The sequence below is a fragment of the Alosa sapidissima genome, chromosome 24, assembly GCF_018492685.1.
Source record: "Alosa sapidissima isolate fAloSap1 chromosome 24, fAloSap1.pri, whole genome shotgun sequence".
Taxonomy (NCBI): domain Eukaryota; kingdom Metazoa; phylum Chordata; class Actinopteri; order Clupeiformes; family Clupeidae; genus Alosa; species Alosa sapidissima.
In genome coordinates this window covers 21,505,355-21,532,684 of record NC_055980.1, presented here as the reverse complement: position 1 = coordinate 21,532,684, position 27,330 = coordinate 21,505,355, and the positions used below count along the sequence as shown (strand labels likewise).

Here is a 27,330-nt window from a genome sequence, read left to right as displayed (position 1 = left end):
CCATATTGTTCTCTTGTTGTTTGATCAGAATTGTGTATGCATAGCTGCCAGTGCTTTTGGTGGTGTTTACCAAGTCAACATCTCAGTTTACAGACCTGGGGGGTATTCCAAGTACGTGGTTTAGTGACAAACCTGGGTTAGTTAACTCTTGTTGTAGGAGGTTTACCACTTACTCTGAGTTAACTTACCCAGGTTTGTCATTAAACCACGTACTTGGAATACCCCCCAGCTAAAATCACAGCATCATCCCCAGCATTGGACACCATTAAGAGACCATCCTATGACCAGCACTAAGTAAACTCTTTCTGTAAGGGCCAAAATGTCTCTATGCAGTAGGCTACTCAGCTGTGCCCACATGCTGAGGTCAGATGATATTGTGGTCAGACACCCTTCCTTTTGCACACAGACAGTTTGCCCTTAAAGTCGTTAGAGCGTGTCTGTTAAACACAGCCTATGCTGACATTTCCGCAGACATTTGCCCTTAAAGGTCTCTCCAGGGTATTTAAACACTGGCCAAGCATGCAGACTCTGTTCCACACATAGAGTGTTTCCCCAAATGTTGATCTTGCCGACACCCTTCCGCAAACAGACGGTTCACCTTAAAATAAGTTTTAGTTTTCTTTTGACAGCACACTGATGTACAATAAGCAGAAAGGAGTCTCTGGCATTGCCACACACATACCACTTGATACTGCACTATGTGAGATCAGATAAGATAAGATAATACTTTATTGCCTGTTACACAAGGGTTACAGAAAACATTTTACAAGGCTCCAGTCACAAAGAAACAATCACACCGACGTATACAAACAAGACATGGGGTGTTGAGGTATCAGCGTACTGATTGTGCTGTTGTCACACCCCCTTTGCGCTAAATGGGTACCCAGTATTAGCAGTATTAGGCCTACATTGAAAAGAGCGGAATTCCTCTCATCTCTGTTTCTCGAGGTCACCAAGTACTGTCAGTACGGACCCCCCCCTCCCCCCCCAACAAAATAAATAAATCGGTTATATCTAGCTCGAGTTGCTGCAGCCAACAGCTAGAGCTGTCAGGTAGCTACACTACTGAACTCTAGGGGACATGTTCATGAAAAATCACCGGAATTCTCCTTCAAGAGTCTGTTGAATGCACATTATGTAGAAACCCTTCCCATCACACAGGCAGTTTGCCCTTATGCTGTTCATATTCCTGTACACTTAAGACATTTCCCCATTCAGGACTCCTACCTATTTATGGTTATGGGATTTGGCAGACGCTTTTGGCTTGGCTCATAAAGTACTGAATGCTGGCCATGCTGCGCTATTGTTCAAAATCAATTCAATGTACTTCCATGAGGGCCTAAACAGCTACAGACTGACGCTCAGCTACTAAGTAAGTATAAGTATATACTGTATACTCTTTTGATCCCGTGAGGGAAATTTGGTCTCTGCGTTTAACCCAATCCGTGAATTAGTGAAACACACTCAGCGCACATTGAACACACAGTGAGGTGAAGCACACACTAATCCTGGCGCAGTGAGCTGCCTGCAACAACAGCGCCGCCGGGGGATCAGTGAGGGGTTCCTTGCTCAGCCGTGCCTACTGGTCAAGGTTCGAACTGGCAACCCTCAGGTTACAAGTCCGAAGCGCTAACCACGGCAGCCCCATACTGCGGTGTGTCCTGTTACGTGTCCAGGCGTTATACAGAGTGGATTTATCTCCTGTTCGGTAAGCCTTTTAAGTATTTTTTGGGGCCTTTTTTTGCCTTTATTCTGACAGGATAGTGAAGATAGACAGGAAGTGAGTGGGAGAGATAGAGATGGGGTCGGATTCGGACACGGGTCCCACTACCGGTATGCCTTTTAAACATGTTCTTGCATCAAAGGAATCAGTAATTCCTTACACCTCAGCTGCTCCAGAGTGTGTTGGATGCTTTAGTGGTCAGTTCAATTCAGCAACTTCAAGTTAAGTTCATTAAACATTTTTCAGCTAGTTAACAAACAGATATCTTCTGAACAAATGACATACATCCTCTCAATGTTCAAAGCACATAGCGTAGTTGTTAGATAGATAGATAGATAGATAGATAGATAGATACTTTATTGATCCCCAGGGAAAATTCAAGTTGTATGCATTTCGGCAGTGCTCAGGACAACGTATCAGTCCTTAACACAAACAAGAAAGAACATGAACACAAACAGCCAGGACTTCATCTGGTAGTTTATACACAATTTAATCATCATCCGTCATCATAACATCATCATCAGTATGATAACCTCCATAGTCTGCATCTCGTTAAGCACTGTATGTCTGCGTCATGTCATGAACGACCCCAAGGGCACCATCCCGAAAAGTCCCCAATCAAACACGGGTAGCCTGGTGATGAGGGCGCACTAACGTCTGCCCCCCCCCCCCCCCCAACAAGAAGATGGCGGCAACCACATCTGGCTCAGATGTGGCCTGGATGTGGGCAGAATCCGGCAGCTGCTGCCCTGATTCCCTGTGGCCGAGTGATGGTGAGAGAGGGACCGAGTTGCCCCGGGGTTAAGTTTGGTCCCACAGAGAGATGTGGCAGCTATAACTTCAGCCTGAATAGTAATGACCTCTGACCTCTGACCTCTGGTTTAGTCAGGGAACTCTCAGAATGCATCTGTGAGCTTCATTTATATAAATTAACTTATTTATAATGATACATAATGCTACGATCAACTGACAGCTGACAGCTATTGTTTCTCTGTGCTGGAAACAAAAGTCAGTAACTGAACTAAAGTTCACACTCATTAATAACAATAAAAAATAAGAAATAATGTTTAAACTGTAAAGCTGAAGAGTACTGCGTGCCAATTTGTTGTCTCACTAGATCCAGGCGAGTTATTAGAGAAAAGTAGCCTTTAGGGCCATCTACTGGGCCTGATTAAGTGGTGCAACATCAGACAAAAACTCATTCAGGGGCTGGGCTATCAGCAAAAACCTTATTGAACACACATAGATTCACTCATACATTTACAGACTTGTACATGCATACAGCTACATAGCTACATACATACATACATACATACATACATACATACATACATACATACATACAGATTCAGACATACATACACATAACTGTGAGACAGCACAACAAGCATTGCAATTCCAGATTTGTAAAAAGTGTCTACAGGCATTTGAAAACAGTCTGCCACATTCAGAGAATATGTGAAAGGTCACGAAGACCTCAACAGGTTTCCTGATGCGAGCTCACTTCTCAGAGACCTGATGGTGTGTGTAATGGTGTGTGTAAGTGTGTGTGTGTGTGTGTGTGTGTGAGAGAGAGAGGGTGTGAGTGTATGTGCATGTGTTCGTGTGTTCAATTCTCCGTTAAAACACCACTGAAAACCTCTCATTAAAGTGCTAAAACATGGCACTGAAAACTGGAGTTAAAGATAAACAAAAAAGAAACAAACATGTTCTTGCCTCTGGCCATCAGTCTGTTGCTGACCTCTTTACAAAGATTCAGCCACGAAAGGATGCAGGATTTAGATGGACTTTGGTATTAAACAGTGCCCTCTGAAATGAACGGTCAGGGCAACAATGATTTAATTATCCATGTTGAGGGATAATCATCATCGTCATCATTATGTCCTGGCAAGAGGCCCTGTGTGTGTGTGTGTGTGTGTGTGTGTGTGTGTGTGTGTGTGTGTGTGTGTCCTGTTTTGCCAAACAAATAAAGAAACAAAAACAACTAAAACAGTCAAACTCTTGACCATGCCAGCAATAAATACGTAAGTCCTATCATGTATATACAAAGTCTTTTCCGTCAACGGTGGACATATTTGGCACCTCACACAGATATTGGTGAAAAAGACTCCAGTCAAGTCCAAGTGAACATTCTCTGTGACGGATCCACAACTGAGAAAGGCACAGAAGAGTTAATGCATCACCATGGTTACGAGTCCAGTGCCACGGTTCTCATCCCGGTGTAGGGTGGCCTCGTCTGGCTCGGCCGTGAGAAGCCAATTTTCCTGGTCTCGTAAAAGTGTCTGTGTTAGACTGTGTTAGTCTTGGTCTTAAGTCTTTAGGCCCATTCACACCAAGAACGGTTATAAGAATGATGACGGCATATAAGTATCACTCCAGCTAAAATGAATGACAAAGTCCACATATAAACTATAACGATAACGACGCTAACATCGTTAGAATTACAGTTGTCATTCCTGATGTGAACAGCTCTTTAGTCTTGTAAACATGATTAGAGCCCGGCTACACCAGCATAAAATAATGCAGAGGCTATATGCTTCAACGCGAGAGAAGAAACTAAACCACCAAGTTAAAAAAAAATGAGCTTCAACTCAACAAACAAGCTTAAGTGATGCCTCATCTTTTTTTTTTTTTTGTAAAATAAAGAACCCTTCAGTCCGTGGCAAAGAAAGGCCTCGTTGACCTTTGGGAGAGGTCAGCTGAAGGTCGGGCGAGATAGATAGACAGTGAATTGTCCTTCAAGAAGTCCTTCAGTCCTTGGCAGAGAAGGCCCCGTTGACCTTCACGTGGTGGCAGAGGTCAGCAGAAGGTCGCTCGCTCACGCGTGCGAGAGACAGAGAGACAAAGAGAGAGAGAGAGAGAGAGAGAGAGAGACGGACCCTCAGGACAGACTGTGGTCTTGACGGAGCCACTGAGGCGTGTTGATGTTGTGTAGCAGTGAGAAGCGGTCTCTTGGCACCTGAAGAGTGACCGGCTCTCGAGTCCACAGGGGCTGTCTGGGACAGACGGACACACACACACACACGCACACACACGCACACACAGAAAAACAGGCATGTACAACAGTCGGTGCTAATCGGTCGCCATGGTGTCGTCGCTGAGGGCAACTACAGGAGCCTCCCAGCAAAAGTGCAAAGGTGATAGTGTTGGTCCCAAGTGTCGTCCAGTTCAACAGCACAAGCAGAGTGTGCACCTCCTGCTCGTGCTGTATGTATGTGTGTATGTGTGTGTGTGTGTGTGTGTGTATATGTGTGTGTGTGTGTGTGTGTGTGTATGTGTGTTTTAATAAGAGCACTTGTGACTGAGATGACCACTCCAGAGGCCCTCTGTTAAGAAGTGACATTCGTCCTCCAGTCCAGCTCCCCCTCTGACAACCGAGAAGTGATTTGTCAGGAGGAAGGCGGCTAAGGGGGGCAGAAAGGGACAAACAGCACCCCGTCCTTGACTCCTTTTCCTGGTCCTTGGCTCAGACAGCGACTACAGAAAGCCCGCTGGGACACACAGTGCCTGTGAGCATCAGGAGAATATCAGTGCTGGTCCATTCTGTTCTCCTAGACAGGAGAGGAGGGAGGGAGCGAGCCCACGGGGTACGGCAAGCCTGGAGGGACCCACAGAGCGGCAGTGCTCAGTCCTGCAGGTCTCGCTCCAGGTACCTCTGCAGCCGGACGCAGCGAGGACACGTGGGGCTGTCCTCTCTACAGGACGAGTGGAACACTGCCTTACAGCCCTTACATCTGATGGAGGGAGGGAAGGAGAGAGAGAGAGAGAGAGAGAGACAGAGAGAGAGACAGACAGACAGAGAGAGAGAGAGAGAGAGAGACAGACATACAGACAGACAGAGAGAGAGAGAGAGAGAGAGAGAGAGAGAGAGAGAGAGAGAGAGAGAGAGAGAGAGAGAGAGAGATTATTAGTAGTCAAAAGGAAACCAACAAAAAGTAAAAACATCCCATATCAAAACCTCAACCCCCCCCCCCCTCCCCCGAGAGTATGAGAGTCAATCAGACAGAGAGAGAGATGCGCAGACAAATGCAGAGTTAAAAGAAAAATGAAAGAGAAGACTAAACCATAAAGGATGTTAAATTTCGACAGAAAGAGTGGTTGAATTACTGTGCCCACTCTCTAATAAGGCCTACGTCATTGAGGGGTGGAGGAAGGAACCGTTAGGTTCTCAGGGTGAAAGGGGAAGCCGGAGCAGGCAGAACACACTCGCTCGCACACCTGCTAGTGGTCTCAAACTGAAAGGGGAAGATGATGTCATCGGCGTTGCAGATCTGACAGATGAACCCTCGCTGGGTGCACAGGTCACAGCCGTGCACGTGGCCGGCCGACAGGTGGATCAGCGAGAGCAGGACGGGCTGGTACTGACCCTCCGCTATCTGGGAACGCAAGACAAGAGGGATTACACAGGAGCATTTATGGAGAGAGAGAGAGAGAGAGAGAGAGAGAGAGAGAGAGAGATGTTCCCTCCATACTTTGTATGACTGCTTTGGCAACACAAATGTCTTATTTGTCATGCCAATAAAGCATTTTTGAATTTGAATTTGAATGAGAGAGAGAGAGTAAGGAAGGAAGAAGGAGAAGAGGTGATGTTTCCAGTAAACAGAGATACTGTAAGAGCGATAAAGAAAAAGACCAGAAGCAAAAGCAAGAGGAGAGATATGATAAGATGAGATATTGTTTCCAGGCAGCTATCAGGTGAGAGGTTAATTCAGGAGACAGGATGTGTGTGTGTGTGTGTGTGTGTGTGTGTTTGTGTGTATTTGTGTGTGTTGCTGCATGTGTTAAATCCTAGAGGTGTGTACATAGATAATGCCGTATCCAGATCACTGTCTGCAGCAGCACAATTGGCAAGTCATGGTAAGTTAACAGGGATATGACATGGTAAGTCAACAGGAATACTTTAATAAATACTCACTTTGAAGTCATTGCATTGTTTATGTATGGAGATGGTACGCAGATTCATTAACAGTTTGGTATTTGTGTATGGGAGTCAGATGGCACTACAGTTTTTATGCTTTCTGATACATTTTCTGTGGTCTTGGTATTGCATCGAGCCACAGCAAATAACCAGTGTGTGTGTGTGTGCGTGTGTGTGTGTCAGCCTTAGCAAATAACCAGTGTGTGTGTGTGTGTGTGTGAAATATAGCAAATAACCAGATAACCGTTGGTACATACTGATGCTCATACTGCAGGATATTTGGATATGAAAATGGTTGGGATACACACCCCTAGTGCAGAGCTCACCTGCACGCTCATAACTTTATTTCTAGTAAGCTAGCAGGTGAGAGGTTAGGAAAACAGTGTGTGTGTGTGTGTGTGTGTGTGTGTGTGTGTGTGTGTGTGTGTGTGTGTGTGTGTGTGTGTGTGTGTGAGTATTTCTCACTTGATGCAAGTCCATGACACTGTAGAGCTGGTCAGACTCCAGGACGTAAGTCCTCTGCTTGAGCCTGAGACACAGAATAGCATTGAACTAAATACCTTTGGTGTGTAGACAAAACAAGGCATTTGAGGACATCATTTTGAGTTTCAGAAACACAGATCGACAGTTTCTTCACCACATTCTGACTTTGTATTGAACTAATCGATTAATCGCGATTAATGGTTAATTAATCGATTTGTTTGATTAATGGATTAATGGACCATGATAAATCGTTATCATAATCGTTCGTTGCAGCCCTACAAGGGTGCAAGTGCGCGTAGTGGGACGGGTCCTTCTCCGCACAGTCAGGAGCGTAAAGCAACACCAAAGAGATTTTTGTACCTTAAAATAATGTTTCCAAAATCGTTTCAGTGGTTCATTAACTCGTAAAAGGGTGAACGCCACTTCTGCATTCGCTTCGCGGCCCTCTATCGGCTATAACCGCAGTATGTAAGTTTGCCAGATCGGGTAGCGGATCTGTAGTTCGATGGAATGAAACATAAGAAACTACAATTTTGACTTGCTTCTGATGTCGCAATACAACATACATTCATAAAATCATGCAACATACTCTACCTTGTCTGTGGACATCGTTTTTTGCAAAGCCAGTGCTGGATAAACAAATAGCGTGCGTGCGACAGAGGAAAAGTGCTTTGGTGTTTGGTGTGCATGGACACTCACTTGGCCTGGAGCTTCTTCTTGATTCCGCTGCGGCACAGGAGCACGTAGTCACCCAGGAGACGGAGCTTCTGCCGCAGTGACCGCACAGTCTCGCCATGGTTTCAGAGTGCTCGTAAAGGTCAGGGTTCAGGAGGTCAAGGTTGAGCAAGGGCTCGTGCTCAATCTGGGCAAGCAGCTTCAAGACCTGTTTGGAGACCTGTTACACACACACACACACACACAGTCAGAGACACATAACACGCAGAGAAACAATCACATACAGTACACACATACATACAAACAACTGTAGGCTAAAACTTTGCGGCAAAAGTTGTCGAACCAGTTCTGAAGGAATCCACTTGGCTAGTTGAACGAGTGTGAACATGTGTTGTAACTGTGTAAGTAAAGTGTGTGCGCATGATTGCAAAGTTGCATGACAGGATCGTATTAACAACAACATGAGCATGTAATGTTTTTGTGAGAGAAGGACAAAGACAGAAGCAACATATTAAGAGAGACCTATATTTGCCTGTGTCTCTGTACATGTGTGGATGCCTGCACTCTATTTGTGTGTGTGTGTGTGTGTAAAAGACACTGTACCCATCTCTGTGTATGTAGGTGTCTTGCTGTATATTTGCAAGGTCTGTACCTCTATTGTTCCCTAGATGAGAGAGTGTGAGAGTGTCTGTCTGAGTGAGTGAGTGAGTGAGTGAGTGAGTGAGAGTCTGAGTGAGTGAGTGAGTGAGTGAGTGAGCGAGTGAGTCCCTTCACCTCTCGTGGCGTCAGGTCCCAGTTGTGTACCAAGCGGGAGGGGATGACAATAGCGTCGCCACGGTGACAGGACTCACAGTAGTACTGAGCGGAGAACTCACAGAGTTTGGCTTTGCCCATGGACACACCGATCTTCTTACTACAGCCTGGACACACACACACGCGCGCGCACACGCGCACACGCGCACGCGCACGCGCACGCGCACACGCACACGCACACGCACACGCACACGCACACGCACACGCACACGCACACACACACACACACACACACAGAGAGAGAGAGAAGAGGAGGAGTCAGTACTCTGGAACGGCAAATTATAAACAGGAATGCATTGCACCTTTGTGTTCGGTAAAGTCTGCTGTTTATATGGTTTGTCATGTGTTGAGTAAAGAGTTTGTGAGATATCCCACCGAGACTAATGGGTGTGGAGATGGGCGCAGAGAATGATTACATTTACATATACATTGCTAGGGCTGTCACTTTACGTTCGAAAATCGATTGCACAATCGATTGGACCAAACAACACAAGTTTTGAAAACTAAAATAGGGAATCGATTTTAACCAAATGTGACCAGGCATGCCAAAACCAGGCTCAAGTCGCAGAGACGCAAGTTGCGAAAAACGACTTTGAAGTTTTTTGTTTTCAAAATTAGTTATTTTCGTTTTTTTGCAGAATGTGCAAGTTGAAGTCCTAAAGAAGCAATTCCATGTTTCAGATAACAGCATTGGTTGCTTTAAAAGTGTATATTTTGTCTTTGAAAATGGTTAAGTTTCAGGAAGTAAACCAGCGTTTGAATTGGGCGTGACTATTAATGCTCTTTTGTTTTGTCGGCCAATCAGCTGTATGCTAGAAGTAACCTCATGGCTACTTACTGAACCAGCATGCTGTTTGTTTACAATTGGAATGGAGATGGACAAAGCACAGCGGATTGCAGATGACCTGAATCTGATGATGAAGGCGACTTCATTACATTGGAGAACATCCCTAATCTATAGATCGTAAGATATCAGATGCTATTTCCACAGTTACATTTGACGGGGATAAAGTTTGTGTGTTAGAAACTTTATCCATTGCTACTAGCTAACATAGGACTACTGTCGTTATTGGCACCATAGGCTACTAGCCAAAACCCATTACAGATAGTTTCGGTGGGCAATTAATTTGGATAATGCGAGAATGTCTTGTTTTGACTGATGGCAGGGTGCCTTGCATCGTGTGTGCATTCAAATTAACAGGGTTTGCAAACGTGATCTCATGTTTGTTTAGTTCGCGTTTTAGACTATTTTATCCATTGCTAAACCTGCTAAATCCATTGCCAACCTGGTGCCTTGCACTGGGTGTTCATTCAAAATAACATGGTTTGCAAACGTGATCTCATGTTTGTTTTACTTTATCCATTGCTACTAGCTGGTTCTGTAACCCATTACAGATAGTTTCGATGGGTCATTAGCACTGCAGGCTGACAGATCAGTGACCGTAACAGGGGGGAGGGTTGATCTTAATGTCATGTAAATGAGGACCATTGTGTTCCCCTCCCATGGATTGAGAGAGAAAGTAGTCAAATTGAAAAGCCTGATTTCCCAGCTTGTAGCTTTGAGATGTGTATACTTTAAAATGGCTACAACTTATTCAAATATTATCAGATCTCCATGAGTGAGACATCATTGGGTAGCTTTGAAACTACACTTTCAGAATCTGAAATAACTCAAAATGTCTCTGGGGAGACATGTGCCTGGTCACAAATATGTACACTATTAATTTTAAACGAATTAAACAAATAAAAAGGATAGATGTAACAAAATTCACAAACAAGAATATAAGAATATAAAAGAATTCTGAAGTGCAGTAAGCATTGCGAAAGCTAAAAAGAAAATTCCCACCAATTTTATGCACCGGAAACAGCTGTTTCAATCAGCTGCTGTGCTGCTCGTGTTTTGCCAAAAAATGGAGAAGAACAAAAGCGGTAGGTTATGCAAAAACTGTGCAATTGAGTTCAACGTAGGCGGAATTAGTTTGACATTTCTAATCGTAAACACAGACACAGCTACGTTGAAGCCTGCAGCAGTACTGCAGGCACGAAACTTCACACCAATAAATCATCAGAAATATTGCCGGCTTGCGTCGCACTCTTGCGCACTCTTTACGTCTGTCCTAATGCCTGTTGTTTGTGAATTGGCCTATATTTGCCGTTGAAAATGGAAACAATTTTACAATCGATTCAATGAACACTTATATCTCAAAAATCGAACAGGATTTTTTTCACAAAAGTGACAGCCCTATACATTACATTATAACCGTTTATCACAGCAAATAGCAGCTATAGCTTGTAGCAGCGTTTAAAGGCTGACAAAAGGCTCTTTCATGTGATATCTGTGTGATGAGTAGGCTACTTCGTAAGTAGATCAACAGAGAAGAATGTGTGAATTTGGACGCACTTTGTGTGCCTATGGTAGCCTAGTGTCAAAAAGTGAAACGCTGCGCCCATGCTGCGGGTTAGACTGCCCTTATAGGCTACTGATAATATTTCATGATCCCTACCACGAGACACTTTCTCATTTTTAACCGTCGGAGCCTATAAGAATTCACCTGTATCTGGCTGTATATTTGTGGCATATCCATTTACCCGCCACAGTGGCTGGTAAGTTAACCAAATTCACCCGCCAGTGCACAAATTCACCCACATTGGGCTGGTGGCGGGGGCTAATTTCCATCCCTGACACACACACACACAGACACACACACACACAGGCTCTTACTTATCTAAAGAACATTAACACACATGCACACACACTTATTTAGAGAACAGGAGAGAGAACACACACACTCTTACTTATCTAGAGAACACACGAACGAACACACATACACACACACACACACCTGCGCATCGGAAGCTCTGGGCGTCCAGCCCTCTCTCGATCGGCACGGTGCCCAGGTGTGGTAGCAGCCCTGCTGCCTCACCCTTCAGCCGGTGCTGGACCAATCGCTGCACGCTTCCCTGTGCTAACCACGCCCCTCCAGCACTGACGTCGCCGGTTGCTCCTCCTCCCCCCACTGACCCCCGCCCCCGCCGCTGACGCCACTTCCTCTTCCTCCTCGGTCTCCAGGTAGGAGTCCAGCGCTTCGCGGATGAGACCTCTCCACGTGCGCGCCTCCTCGCCGCTCTCGGCCCGCAGCGTCAAGGTCACCCCGCCCGAGGTCACGACCTTGAAGAACTCCGGCCCGCCGCGGGCTGCGTCCGGCACCACGTCGCGCACCGTCTGGATGGCGTGGCGGAACAGCGGCGCCTTGTGACCTCCTCCTCCTCCTCCTCCGTCGCCGCCCACGTCATCGTCGTCGGCGCTGGACGCCGTGAGTTCGGGTTGCCAACGGAAACCACTCAGGGCCTCCAGGGACAGAGAGAGGAGCAGCTGTGTCCAGTCCTCCGTCGGGGGGAAGTGGGAGAGCGAGGAGCCCTGAGGGGACGCGGCCGCCAGCTGGTACACCACCGCCTCTTTGATGGCGTCCGGTTCCGGGTCGGCGGGTCGCGTCCAGTCCAGAGCGAGGGGTTGAGGAGGAGGAGGAGGGGGCGGAGTCAGGGCTGCGCGGGCGTGTTCTGGGCTCGCCGGGGTGGAGGCTGGCGTGGACGAGGAGACCGGCGACGGCGTGGTGGTGGTGGTGGGCGTTTCACCGTCGGAGTGCTTCCCCGACACGCGGAGGACCTCCCACGCGTCGTCGGGGCTTCTGTTACCAGGACTGTCGCCGTGGCGAAGGCCGGTTGCCGGGCGGATCTTGGCCACGGCCTCCTGGACACGCTCCACCCAGTCCTCGGCCTCGCCGCGCGTCCCCGCGCGCAGGTGCAGCCGCTTGCCGCCGGCGAAGGCCAGCAGGAAGCGGCCGCCCTCGCCGTCGCCGCGGAGACGCGCCTCCTCGCAGCGCAGCAGGGAGGAGTTGTCGCAGGCCGCCCGGTCCTCGGGGTCCAGGTAGAGGCGCAGCTCGAAGGGCGAGAGCTCGCAGTGGTGCTCCCACCACATGCCCACTGCGCTGCGCTTCTCCAGAGGACCCAGCTTCAGCAGGCCACGGAATGGGTTGGACAGACCTGAGGAGGAGGGGGGGAGAGAAGAGAGAGAGAGAGAGAGAGAGAGAGAGAGAGAGAGAGGGAGAGAGAGAGAGGAGAGAAGAAAGGAGAGAGAGAGAGAGAGGAGAGAAGAAAGGAGAGAGGAGAGAGAGAGAGAGAGAGAGGAAAGGAGAGAGGAGAGAGAGAGAGAGAGAGAGAGAGAGGGAGAGAGGAAAGGAGAGAGAGGAGAGAGAGAGAGAGAGAGAGAGAGAGAGAGAGAGAGAGAGAGAGAGAGAGGGAGAGAGGAAAGGAGAGAGAGAGAGAGAGAGGAGAGAAGAAAGGAGAGAGGAGAGAGAGAGAGAGAGAGAGAGAGAGGAAAGGAGAGAGGAGAGAGAGAGAGAGAGAGAGAGAGAGGGAGAGAGGAAAGGAGAGAGGAGAGAGAGAGAGAGAGAGAGAGAGGGAGAGAGGAAAGGAGAGAGAGAGAGAGAGAGAGAGAGGGAGAGAGAGAGAGGGAGAGAGAAGAAAGGAGAGAGGAGAGAGAGGGAGAAAGGAGGAGAGAAGAAGGGAGAGAGAGGAGCGAGAGAGAGAGAGGAGGAGAGAAAAAGAGGGAGACACATGTTATATTTGTTTTTCAATGTTGCTGCTTCAGGGCTTAATGAAAGGATAGGGATTGGATAAAACAGCAACTTACAGAAAGCTACTTCATTGAATGTTTCCTTAAACTTTCGCTATGCAAACGTTTTAGGAAGCAGATGACTAGCAGTTAACTCTTTTTTCAATAATGAGCAACTTGAGGGATGGTGGAGAGAGAGAGAGACATATTTTGTACCAGTGAATGTTATGACCGCTCTCCGCATTTTACCGGTATGTGTCAGCAGCTTAATGTCATAAGCTATCAAGCTAACACTAGCATCATACACACATGGGCTTTATGGAGTGTGGTGATGGGACACTGTTACATGGTTGGCCACTGACAGCTGTATTTTAGGAAGACTCCTCTGTAAACTCTGGTCTACTCTTTGGCCCATTCTGTCCTGGCCTGCAGTGTGTGTGTGTGTGTGTGTGTGTGTGTCTCATGCTCTTCCTTTCTCGTGACTCTGGTCTCAGGTCCTCTGGTGTCACACACACACACACACACACACACACACCACTTCCTCTCTGGCAGTCCCCTGACTTGATAACAGGAAGACAAACACACTGAAGCCACAGCACTAACAGTGGTTATGTTCTGCCACGCTTATGATTTAATGACTTGTCTTTTCTTGCTTACGCAAAGTGACCACACATTTTCAAAAGTAGCAACATTTTGTGGTCATAGCAGTATTAGCACTTCTAGGTTTAAGAACAGTGTTAGCCTACAGCACAAAACTAGCAGTGTTAGCCAACAGCACAAAACTAGCAGTGTTAGCCAACAGCACAAAACTAGCAGTGTTAGCCAACAGCACAAAACTAGCAGTGCTAGCCTACAGCAGAAAACTAGAAGACAGTGCTGCTGCAAGGTTTCACCAGGCTAACCAGCCTTTAGGGTCTGGCTGCTTAGGGTAGTTGTGTGCACATCCCACCTATCTTTAGGTCAGGTGCAGGACAAGGTATATGACTAGGTGCAACAAAAGGGATGTTTTTTTTTTTTATTATTATTATAGAAGTTTAGGAGCTATGGTGTGTGGACACTGTGCGGACATTCTGTTTAGGTTCACCAGGCTGCAGTGCTACCCATGTTGTCAGCTAAGTGTTTCCCAAAGTTTTTCATTCATGTGTGCGTGAACCTGTAGCGTGAACGGTGTCTGGATCACACGGAGAGACAGGGCAGGGCGGGGTCAGGGACACTCCACTGAGAGATACTTCGTCTAGGCTGCGCTGAATAAACACAACCCTAAACTAAGCCTGTTTCCGTACTGTATTACCGCCAGTAAACATTCTTCTGTGGCTTTTTATGACGGCCAATAAAACATTATGTCTGCCCTAATGACCTGGAGCGATAGGTCAGGTTTACAGAGACAGCCATACAGACAGGCACACGTGCGCACACGCACACACACTAGCACAGGGGTCCCCAACCTTTTATGTACCATGGACCAGTTTGATTCCCATTTTTTTTCTCACGGACTGGTGGGGGGGGGTTCGGTGGGAAGTAACGCTCAAACTCATTTGAAAGCGCAACAAGGTGATCGCGCACCAGCTGCGTGAGAAAGGGCCCTGCCTCAGTCTCTCCCAAAACCCCCACTACTGTTTGGAACATATCAAATACACCCCGATCCACTCGTCGTACCCACAAATCAAGCTTGGCTTTAAATTCAGCGACTTTATCTGCCAGTTTAAAGACAGTCGTCATTCTCCCCTGCAGTGACAGGTTGAGGTCATTAAGCAACCCGAATATGTCACACAGGTAAGCGAGTTTTGACACCCAGCCCTCATCACTAAAATATGCAGAACGGTGACTTTTTCTCTCTGCAGCGGCTCTCGCAACTCAAACACTCTGGCCAGTGACGTGCAACCAACCAACTTGGATAGCGTACCACGGTGACCCATTCACCCTCTCTAACAACTGTGCCTCAATATCCTCTGACATATCAAGTCGCCTATGGACAGTGCTTGCAGAAAGCGGTACCTGAGCTATTTTTTTAGCTGCAGCCTCCCCAAGGAGTTCATTGCACATGCCTTTACCAGCAGGCAGAATGAACTCTTCCCCAATAGTAAAGGGCTTCTAAGATTTAGCAATCAGACTAGCCACTATGAGGCTTTTAGCGCAGCCACGTTCACCGATGTGGTTGCTTTACGCACTAGTTTTTTGTCCTTCTTGCTCACGTTTCTTACGCTCAAAGAACTCAAGGGGTTTGTCTTTAAGTGTAGGATGCTTGGACTCTAAATGTCAAATTAGCTTTGATGGTTTCATTGCTTCGTTTGACAACTTATCGCCAAATACCACACATAAAGGACTTGGTGCATGCGAGTCACCGGCCTCTGCGAAACCATATTTTAAATATGACTCGTCATATTTCGTATTGAATGACCCCTTCTTTTTCTTTGAGGTATCTGGCTCACCATCGTCTGTGGTTATTATTGCGAATGTGACATTCACTAGTTCGCCCTTCGATATGATTGCTTCAGCTAGACTAGAATGTATGGGAGAAGTGCGTGTTTGGCGAGGTAGCTGTCCGTGGTCCCCACGTGTGACGTATGAAAAAGGAGGTCGGCTTAAATACCCTGCGGCGGCAGTGGGTGAGTTAATTGCTGTCAATCATCCCGAAGGCTCCTCCCGAACTTAATTTAGAAAACAACATTTATTGCGAATTAAATTGAGTTAATTTAGTTTGCATGCATTTTTTTTTTTAAACTCTTGTCGTAGGCTACGGCCCGGTTAGGAATGTCCGCTGGTTGGGGACCGCTGCACTAGCAGACACACTAGCAGACACATACATACACACACACACACACACACACACACACACACACGCACTAGCAGACACACACACACACACACACACACACACACACGCACTAGCAGACACACACGCACTAGCAGATACACACGCACTAGCAGACACACACGCACTAGCAGACACACACGCACACACACACACTAGCAGACACACACGCACTAGCAGACACGCACTAGCAGACACACACACGCAGACACACACACACACAGAGAATGTAACAGTCCTCAGCAAACACACACATACACACACAACCTCCTTTCCTCACCTATCTGTCTGCGGTGGACTGGTAACAGTCTGAAAAAAATATTCACACACACACACACACACACACACACACACACCTCTCTTCTTACCTATCTGTCTGCGGTGGACCACGCTGGGGGCGACCTGGGGGACTTCCGGTTCTGGTGGCGGAGACAACGACCCATTCATCAGCGCCGCTCCAAACGTAGGCTGATCCGTCAGACTACCGGATTCATCCGTCTCAGGTTTGTAGAAGTCATCCTCCGAGATCCAGGAAGTGGGGCCCTAGAAAAGAAAGAAGGTTAAGGGTCCATTAAGGGTCAAGAAGCCTCAACTGTACTGTAGAAACTTAGTTAAACATAGTTCAAAATGAAAGTTCACTGACAAAAAGGGTCACAGCAGACCCCTTTATCCAAAGTGACAGACTAGTAACAGCTGGTTTGAGAATAGAACCTGGGTCGAACATTAGTTTAGTGGTTAGTTACAGTTACTGTAGGACCTGGGTCAAACATTAGTTAGTGGTCAGTTACAGTTGCTGTAGGACCTGGGTCGAACATTAGTTACTGGTCAGTTACGGTTGCTGTGTGGTAGGAGTAGGTTTCACTCAGTGTCTTTTTTTTGTCTTTGACAGTGCAGGCCCAAACTTATAACAACTGATAAGAGATTCAGTCAAGTGTACACCAGCACACAAACAGTGCACAGGGTGTCCTAGCAACACACAGGAAGTTCGTCCCACTCACCACGTCTGTTGATCTACGCCTGCTTATGGTGCTCTCTGATCGCCGTGGAAACACCGCTGGCTCTGCAGGGCTTGGGGATGGGTGGGTCGGCTGATCGGGCTTCTTGGTGTCTGTTTCGGGGTCAGAGGTCGTTGCTGTGGTAACGGTAGATTTCGCTGGGGTGGGAGTTGTCGTCGGGCCGCCGGGGGAACGGTTCCGTCGCATTGGGCTCCTGTTGCGCTTGTTCGGTCTTAGAACCTCCACCTCCGTGTCCATTAAAGTGCTTTGCGCCACCTGCAGGTATGTGCAGCCGGTTTGCGTGTGTGTGATGCCTGCGTCGGTGCCGTGCGCATATTCCGTGAGTTGTGCATCGGCTGCTGAAGACTGCCCAAGGTGTGTGTCTTTGATGCATGGGTCACTTGCTGGGGTCGAGGTGAGTGGAGCGTCTTTGCTATCGAAGGGGAACTGGTGTGTGTCTCTGACTGGTGTGTTTGTAAAATGTACATCCTTATTTGAAGCGCATGTGACCGACGTCAGATTTGTGTTGAGAGTGTGTGTGAGGTGGGAGTCAGGATCCGGTGTGTAGGTGCGTGGAGGTGATGGGAGGTGTGTGTCGGTAGCGGGCGTGTGCGTGTCGGTAGTGGGCGTGTGCGTGTCGTTGTCTAGGCTGCTGAAGGCTGTGCTCTCAGAGAGATGGTCACCGGTGAGGCCGGAGATGTAGGAGTCCTCTCTCATGGAGTCCTGACTGGACGTCGTGCTCTCTCTGTCACACACACACACACAAACAGGAGAACACCACTTTAGACAGATATGCACACAAACCAGTATACCCCTTTACACACACACACGCACTAAATCCACATTCTCTTCCCTCATGCTTTCCTGGTCTTTTCATATACTTTTCTGACAAACACACATACGTACATCTCTATCTCTCTCTCTCTCTCACACACACACACACACACACACACACACACACACACACACACACACACACACACACACACACACACACACACACACACACACACACGTACTCACTCTCTGTAAGGCTTCTTGGCGTCAGCGTGTCCAATCTCCCACGAGTCCCTCTCCGGGCAGCGGAACTCCGTCCCCTGCAGGAGGCTGTCCGAGCTCAAGCTGGACGACAGCTGCGACGAGCCCGTGGTGTCCAGACTCAGGTTTGACGCCCTCATCTCAGCCACCCCTTCCGTGACACCGCCTCCACGACCCGCCGCCACGTCGGAGCCCCCCGACGACTGCGAGACCGTGTCCCAGGATTCTTTGTGTTTGCCGTTGCTGCTGGCGTTGGCGTGGAACGCCTGGTCGGCGGCAGGCGGAGGACAGAGTCCGGCGAGCGCCAGCGGAGTCACGGTCCACTCGTTGAGCACGGCCGACTTGTAGGAGAGCTGGAAGGAGAGCGAAGCCAGGCCCTGGAGGAGGCTCAGCAGCACCTCACGGTCCTCAGTGTCCAGCAGAAGCGCCCCCTGCTGGTAATACCTGGCAACAGCACCCAACAACATACACACACATAAACATATTCACATTCATATTCACAAGGGTTTTCAACTGACTGTGACCCAGGGCCAGGGACCATCATTCTGACTTAGGAAGTAACCAGAGGATCACCACTGAAATGGAAACGGTGATTCCCAAAAGACAGTACGTTATTGCACAAGGAATGTGCGTTATGTTACATACTCTATGAGTTTAATAGTGATACCCAAAGAGAAAAGTACATAATTGCATGAGGAATGTGCACTATGCTACATACCCCTATGAGCTTGGACTCGTACAAGCAGGCTATAGCTGTGTAATAAATACCCAAACCCATACTGTACCCTACGACCTTGGAGGTCACCTTCAACACAAAGCATAGCTTCATAAAATACCCATTATTCCCTGAATGTGCATTACATATCCTGCAATCTTGGAGCAGTATAATAACTACCCATAATTCCCTGAACGTATGTTATGTACCCAGCGAGCTTGGAGTCCTCCCTCAGCAGCGAGAGGAGCCATATCATAACTACCCATAATTCCCTGAGTGTGCGTTACATACCCGGCGAGCTTGGAGTTCTCCCTCAGCAGGGAGGCCAGGTAGCACTCCAGCAAGCTGTCGTTGAGTGCCAGACGGACCCAGGCCCGGCACCGGCCCACGCCAGAACTGATGAAGTTCAGCCCCTCCAGCTCCAGAATCACATCTCTGCCGAGAGACACGGGAAACACAGGATTACTACTCAAATGAAACCAGGGTTCAAAGTTAACTTTTTAAAAACGAGAACGTCTAACAGCATGCTAAAACATTACTGTGTGTCTTGAGATCTACCAGCTAATTATGAGCCCTGAATGAAACCATCACAACACATTCTCTCAGAGGAAATTCAGCAAAACAAGGACCTTTACAATTAAATCATTAACACAGTGAACCATAGAATCAAATCTTAATTTGACATTACATTTAATCAAAAATGCTTCTTTACTCATTCATGCTAGAGAGTATTCATTCATACAAACTGTTCAAATTGTTAACAGTTAACATTGTTGGACATTTTAAATCAGATCAGAATATTGTATGTTGATTAATACCAAAGTACTTTAAACAATAATTGAACACTTAAGACTTAATTAACTGATGTTTGTACAATATAGAGCTAACAATAGAGCTCTAACACAGAGGGAAAACAAGATAAAAGAACATGGGCACAGGTTTCTGGGTAGTTTCCACTGATGCCGGTCAGAACAATGTCCTTTGTTACTTCCCTGATGTGCAATCTATCTGAAAAATAACATTAACACTACATGTACCTCGCTAAGTGGTCAGACTGGTTTTTCCTGTAACAGCCCATCTGAGAGCAAACATTCCACTGAGGTTTACCCAACTATCACAATAACAACATCAGCAGAGGATGGCGATGTAACTATGGCGAATGCAGAAACAGCCAAACACATCAAGCCTTTGCATTCCACACTACACAATCTTAATTAACCGATTCATGTTAAACTGAATAGCCATTAATAGCCATTTTTGGTTATTCTCTGGTCTTAACTGTGTTTCCAACTGAACCACAACTGTCACCTAAACCTTGTGTCTGAAAATGTAGTTCCACCCTATAATGTCAATATGCAGGACTCGTCATTATTGATTGCCCTGTTGCCCTTCGCTACCAAATTGTTACAAGTGGCAACCACTTTTAAAAGTGAACGTTGAGCCCTGTCGATGTGTATTAGTATCAAGGGGACTGATCCCACTTAAAAGGGGAGAGGATGAAAGTAGTCAACCCGAGAGCTCAGAACCAGTCAAAGGTCAAAGAGAGTCAGACAGCAGACGCCTGTCTGGGTTCAAGGTTCACATAAACCCAAAGAATGAAATTTCTGGAATTTTCTGGAATTCTGAAGTCAGCACTTAAGTGGATTAAGTCCACCCAGCTGTGGTGACGGTAAGGAGATTTTTTTTTTTTTCCCGGAGAACGTTTGCACAACGCCACTAATCAATGACTTTCAGTTCTTACAATTATATTAACTATTGTGCCCTTTCTATCTGAAAGCAAGCTCTGTTATCAGGCAGATAGAGGCCTTTGCTAATCACTGAAACATGGCGGCAATCTACTCGGGGGGTCATTCCACGTCAATTCAACCAGGGCCCACGCACTTAGGTCTCAAAAAATTCTGAAAAAATTACCAGGTGTACCTATGTTACCCAGGAGACACACTGTACAATTACTCTTATGTAAGATCAATACTTTCCAAGATACAGCCAGTTTTACATGGGGAGGGGGGTGTCGATTTTGTTCGGCCTCTTTTTTTTGTCAAAGTTCACAAGCCCACAGCGCAAGAACTAAACCATGTAGAAGGCTCAAATTTTGCATGCTGGTACATAAATAGGAATAGTATGTAGCAAAATCGTCACGTTTGGTCTGGATAATCCTGCTCTGTTTAAGCCTTCAAAAACTCCAATAAAATTTGTATCAACTTTGAGGGACAGCTATGACCATGCAGGATTATCCAGACCAAACGTGACGATTTTGCTACATACTATTCCTATTTATGTACCAGCATGCAAAATTTGAGCCTCCTACATGGTTTAGTTCTTGCGCTGTGGGCTTGTGAACTTTGACAAAAAAAAGAGGCCGAACAAAATCGACACCCCCCTCCCCATGTAAAACTGGCTGTATCTTGGAAAGTATTGATCTTACATAAGAGTAATTTTACAGTGTGTCTCCTGGGTAACATAGGTACACCTGGTAATTTTTTCAGAATTTTTTGAGACCTAAGTGCGTGGGCCCTGGTTGAACTGACGTGGAATGACCCCGGGAGTACAGCAAGTCTATAGGCTGACTTGCTGACTGTGCTTTCTTCAACTCCATTACTTCTTGTTTCTGTACTGTAATGACTCCATATGGGGGGAGGGATGTGAATCCTGGCCTTCTGTCTTGCTCACACACTCACACACACACACACACACACACACGCACAGTAGTGAATGATTCCTCTACCTCCTGAGCCACTGTCACACACACACACACAAAGTAGTGACAGAGTGCAAAGTGAGCTGATGTCCAGACAGAAAGGTGATAGCGATGCCCCACAATTCCTTGCACCTGGCAACAATAAGCCATAATTGCAAAGCCTATTCATAGCTTTCCTGGACCTCATGACATTTTCAATCGAGGTCAAGGGAAAGTGGGCAGAAAAAAAACAACAAAAATCAAAATGCAACCACTGAGTCACTTCCTCTTGGGTTGAGCTGAAAAGGGATCGTGACCTTTGACCTACCTGTGAGTGACAGACTTGAGCAGCCCCCAGAAGTCCGGCTGGGGGAGGGTGCCCCCCCTGTCTCCGCCCCCTTTCCTCCCGCGACCTCCGACCTCAGACCTGACGTGCTTGCCCTTGATGCCGTGGATGAAGGCGGCCTCGAGCGCGCAGCACAGCAGGTTGGCCTCGGCATCCTCACTGGTCACGGCGGTGTCCGTCGCCACGTAGCGCTTCTGCAGGGCTTTGATGGTCTGGGCGATCTTCTCCTTGATCCACTGCAGGCCAGAGCAGGAGAGCACAATGAGGAGGGAAGAAACAGGAAGAGAAATTCACCACGACAACACAAAGAGAAAGTGAGACTGACTACTGACTACAGAAAGGCACAAGACTCAAGGTCATCACAAGACTCAAGGTCATCTTAAATTAACTATTTTATTTTTTTTATATCCTTTCATGTTGTTGGATTCTGATTGGAAGATCTTGGAGAAGCGCTGGGTAGTAAGGCCCTGGTGCCATGTCTAATTGTGGTTAGACCTGCCTGCCGTTATGCCATGTTGTGATATTGGTGTTTTATCAAAAACACTGATGACTGATGTTCTACTCAAACACAGTCACTGCACTACTACAAGCTATTCCATATTAACAGTAGCCGAAGTAGCCTGATGACAGTAGTGTTTTAATCGTAAATGTGTGTTCAATGGGAACCTCAGATCGCACTGTTTTTTCTGGCACAATCTGGTGTGAGCCAAGCAACAAACCCCCAACACACATGGGCGACAAAGTTATAAATCCTCGCATCTGTCAGGATTCAGCAGATGAAAGTGTATGAGAGTGACCTTGAGGGCTCTGTAGGATGACAAACTATCACAAACACAAATCAGCTGGCTTCCGCTTCTCTTCCCCACAGAGCCGGTTTGACCAGAGTTACGCTGGAGGACACCCAGGAGTGCACAGGAGGACATGGCATTGTGGGGGAAAAAACTTATCTTATTCTCTCTCTCTCCCTCTCTCTCTATGTGCTGTCTACCAAAAGGAGAATTGGTAATAAGACCGACCACACATACATACATACTGTACGCACACGCACACACACGGAAAGATGGAAAAAGGTCAGCTTTGTGGAAACTCTCGCTTTAGACACTCACTATTAGTGTCTCTGTTATTAAAACAAAAACAGGAGCATGGAAAGAAGTGTGTGTATGTGTGTGTGTGTGTGTGTGTGTGTGTGTGTGTGTTCATGGTGAGCGAATGGGTTTTGGAGAATGGAGAATGAGTGTGCTTGGAGAATGGAGAATGAGTGTGTTTGGCCATGTGAAAATGAGCCACCGGCTGCACTAAACACACAGGTCACCTGATCTCAGCTGACCCTACGGGAACTCCCATACACAGCTCCATGTGCCACAGAGAACACTGCAGAGAAAAGCACTGAATCACCCTGGAGAGTGTGACAAGTGGGACGAAGGGAAAACACGCTACTAACTAATCTGATGAGGACGACGAATCTGCACCCAACAGCTATACGGTCGAAGCAGGAGTCTGCTGGCCGACACAACACCTATGGAAGTCGCGTCTATGGATTTGACGCTCAAGAGATGGTTATGGTTATGGGATTTGGCAGGCGCCTTTGTCCAAAGCGAAATAGAACAATTTTCTAAACTTCGGTGTTGACGGCGTCGGTGGGCTTTGCTCCGTTAAAAGTAATGGAGTTCTACATTTTTTGGGGCGTTGGCCTTGAGAGGTGCTGCTCTGCAGAATATGCTAGAACAGGATACTCACTCACTCATTTATTCATTTAGCTAATGCTTTTATCCAAACCACTTACATACATCAATTCCAGTTTCCCCACTCAGAGCCACTCAGAGTTAAGTACCCTGCTCAAGAATTGAATTGGGAATTAAACCCTCAACTTATCTGGCTGATGCTTGCTAGCCCAGCTCCTTCGCTGCTATGGTACCACCGCCCCATACTGAGAGGTGGAACCATTTTTTTTTTTTTTAGTTGATGGGGCCAGGTGGGCCTTGAAAATTCCCTACCTCCAAAGTGGGAAATGACAGAAAAAGTTTGAGAACCACTGCACTAACTCAAGAAAAAAAAAAAACACAGCAAACCTGACTCAAAATCAAGTCAAGACTAACGTGATTTCAGACCCAAAGCGGGTGTCAGTCAACTAAGGCTAAGCTTCAGGACTCAGTTCAGCACAGTAATGTTTCACTTGAGAGAGAGAGAGAGAGATGGGAAGAGAGGTGGAGAGAGAGAATCCCACCAAAAGGAAAAGAGGAGAGGACTGTAACTGTTTCTTTTAAGAGGGTTATGATGACGCTTCTTTTAATCCTAAATCACCCTCAGCTGACTTAAAGGAATCACCAGCGATTATGGATGATGTCACATCTGTTGACATTTGAGCCAAATACCAACAAAACACCAGAGTGAACTCAGCAATCAACCCCCTCCCCAAATTTCCCTCTCTTCCTGGCACCCCCTTTTGGTGATACTGTTATAGGTTGGAACAGTTTTGGTGGGAAGGCTTGCTCCACTGTCCAACTGTCTGTCTACAGTTCACAGAGACACCGTTGCTCATACACAGCTTGTTGTATAAGTATAAGTATATATACTCTATTGATCCCGTGAGGGAAATTTGGTCTCTGCATTTCTCCAAATCTGTGAATTAGTGAAACATACTCAGCACACAGTGAGGTGAAGTACACACTAATCCTGGCGCAGTGAGCTGCCTGCAACAACAGCGGCGATCGGGGAGCAGTGAGGGGTTAGGTGCCTTGCTCAAGGGCACCTAACCTCGGATGACGATAACTAGTGTGCACTGTGCATGTCAACTTCAGTGTATCTCTGTGGATATGCACAACACATAGCTAAGGCATTTTTTGACTTTGCATCAAAATGATTGTTTCTTAATATTATGGTCCTATTTGTAGGTCAACTTTTTAATCTAAAACTCTACATAACACTTAACATGCGAAATGCACTATAGGTCCTTCTCTGATGAAAGTCATTGTTAGTGAAAAGATCAGCTACATAATAAAGTGCAATAAAGTTCCTTGTAAACATCAGTTTGTTATAACTGTTGGATTTAACATCAGTTTGGCAAACGGTAAGTGTACACTGCTTCTGCATTCTGTGATGAAGACTGTCCTTATCTTTACAGAGTTTTGCTTCATGTCCACTTCCATTTGCTGTTAAACAATCTGAATGCCGGGATGCGTTTATTACTCAGTACTTGGATGCATCACTTCTTCAAGGGGCTTTGCATTAATGTCAGCCTTTAGGCTCTTTCCTATCAGTCGCAGTGATCCAGACCTCATTCATAAACCAAATGTGTCACCTCAACTATGATATATGATATATAGATCCTACAATGTTTGCTAAGTTAAGTGCCGGAGTTCACGTCCTTATCTAGCATTCAATGGTCCCTTCAAAAAGGAAAGAAGAAAGAGCCTTAATCATTGATCCTAAACACAGACAAAAAGCTGAGTGTGGCAGTATACATTTGCTGCCATGTTAGCCATGTTATTCGCTTTACAAGGGGGAAGTCTTGGCAATGTGTGTGACTGGGTTATACGACCCTTCGCCTAGCACAATACATGAACATGCATGACATGCTCCATAATAAAAGACATCACACAAATCGGTGTTCTCTTCAAAAGCAGAACATTCCAGAATAGAACTCTTTGACTTCACATCATGTGAACTCTATCACCACCGACCCCTCCCCCCCTTGACACATTTGTGAAGACAAGCCTTGTTTTTCCACGTGGAAAAAACCTAGGTCTTCTATATTTATGGCTGTGCATTTATGTTGGAATTTGTGCCAACTTTGATTTTTAGTTTAACACGTTTAAACTAACTAAACTAGTTTAGATAACTTCAATGACAGTGTTGTAAAAGGGCATGCCGTCATAGTGCCAAATCTCTCCTTGTGATAAGCTAAGAACCGAAACTCATCACCATTGTCTTCATGAGGCTATCTACTTCAAAAGGGTTTACGTGATCATTCACTGGAGTTAATCAAAGTGTGTATGCCGACTAGTTGCTAAACAAACATGAGTTTGAAAGGAAAGAAAGAAAGAAAAGAAAAAAGGATCACTGTCACTCACCTGTTTCACGTCTTTGGTGTCGGGGCCCGTTTCTGTTGTTTGGGTAGCAAGCATGACTGCTCATCAACACCAGATCACTCCCACATGACACTCTGGAATACAATCAGGGAAACAACAAACTGTCCTGTTCAACAAACAACACAGGCAAGAGAAAGGTGTCGCCACAGTTAAGCTGTCGAAATAACGGCTCGGTGCAGCGCAAGACACGTTTATGTACAAACAGAGAATGTGTAATAGGAAGACGGGCTCTGGTACAAATCTATTCAACTGACGGTTGCCACTTGGGAAAGGGAAGCGATGCAGCGTTAGCTCAAGTGACAGCTGAGCTGACCACACCAGACTGACTTCCCCTATTGGATCAGATAAACGTTAGTCACGCCTGCAGACACGACAGCAATAGTCAACCTCGGTGACTTCCAAATTACATACATGTATGTAGCTAGGATATAAAACAAACAGTGTATATATATCTATGGATCAATGCTAGCTAACATCTTGGCGATTAGCCTACGTTAACGTAACTACGGCAGAGTAGGGTACTATATGGTTTATGTGCCCACCTTTGTTTATCAGTTAACGTCAGAGCCAGTTTAGATAGCTGCCTTGATCGGCATACAACATAATATCAAGATTTATGTCAGTAACAACAGTTATTAACGTTAACTTCCTAACTCCTAACTCTAGGTATCACACTAGGTTTGGTATGTTATTTCTCAGCTAGTCAACTAACGTGTAACATTTCAGCTAGTTAGCCAACCAGCTAAGTCCCGTCAGCATTCGTTTTCCTCGAGCCACAGTGCAGTCGTTTCTAAGGACTGACTCAAACTACTACTTGAGAAAAAACACAGTACACAAATTCAAATGAGTTGAAGTTACGAATGTTGTTATAACAAATATACCATTGACCATTGTGTTAAGGCCAAAACAAGCCTTTGGGTCCTCACCTTGTTTTGATATTTTGCGAGTGACTGAAACGCTTCTAAGGATTCTCGGTAACGACTTCAACTCTTAAGGCAAAGGGAAAGTACGTTCCAGTTCAGCATTTTGAAGACAACACTAAGGCTGTCACTTAGAAATCATTCTCCAGAAAGCTGTAAAAAATGAGCTAAAGCAAGCACTTGCTCGACAGCCAAAGTTGTTGCATTACTCCGCAAGAGCCGCGGAGCATCTTGGGAATCTTCCAATGGTTCACGATGTTCTAATTGGAAACACATATTGCGTAACATTTGCGCAGGATCGGATACCCTGTCAGATGGTACCCCTTCCTCTGTAAACACACGCCCATAAATTATATTCTTATATTCAACATTTTGTTCGAAATGTTTGTCATTCAAAGTTCATTATTCTCAACTATTTTCAACTGTCCAGAATGTGATAGAATAATAGGCAATTTAGGATTATGAACATCATTTTTGAGTCATGAAAAAAAGAGATAAAACTGGCAAGAAAAACC

At 46.3% G+C, this 27,330-nt stretch overlaps 1 protein-coding gene across 1 annotated transcript; it reads right to left on the bottom strand.

Moving 5' to 3' along the window:
* Nucleotides 1-2,197: 2,197 nt before the first annotated feature.
* Nucleotides 2,198-27,054, bottom strand: plekhm1 (pleckstrin homology domain containing, family M (with RUN domain) member 1). The gene is given in 15 exon segments (XM_042083469.1): nucleotides 2,198-5,457; nucleotides 5,942-6,099; nucleotides 7,107-7,170; nucleotides 7,824-7,909; nucleotides 7,912-8,019; nucleotides 8,574-8,719; nucleotides 11,456-11,573; nucleotides 11,635-12,653; nucleotides 16,405-16,579; nucleotides 17,035-17,776; nucleotides 18,055-18,513; nucleotides 19,076-19,219; nucleotides 21,790-22,043; nucleotides 25,878-25,969; nucleotides 26,822-27,054. Coding segments are annotated over 14 exon segments (3,636 nt in total). The 5' UTR covers nucleotides 25,932-25,969; nucleotides 26,822-27,054; the 3' UTR covers nucleotides 2,198-5,348.
* Between the last annotated feature and the right edge of the window lie 276 nt (nucleotides 27,055-27,330).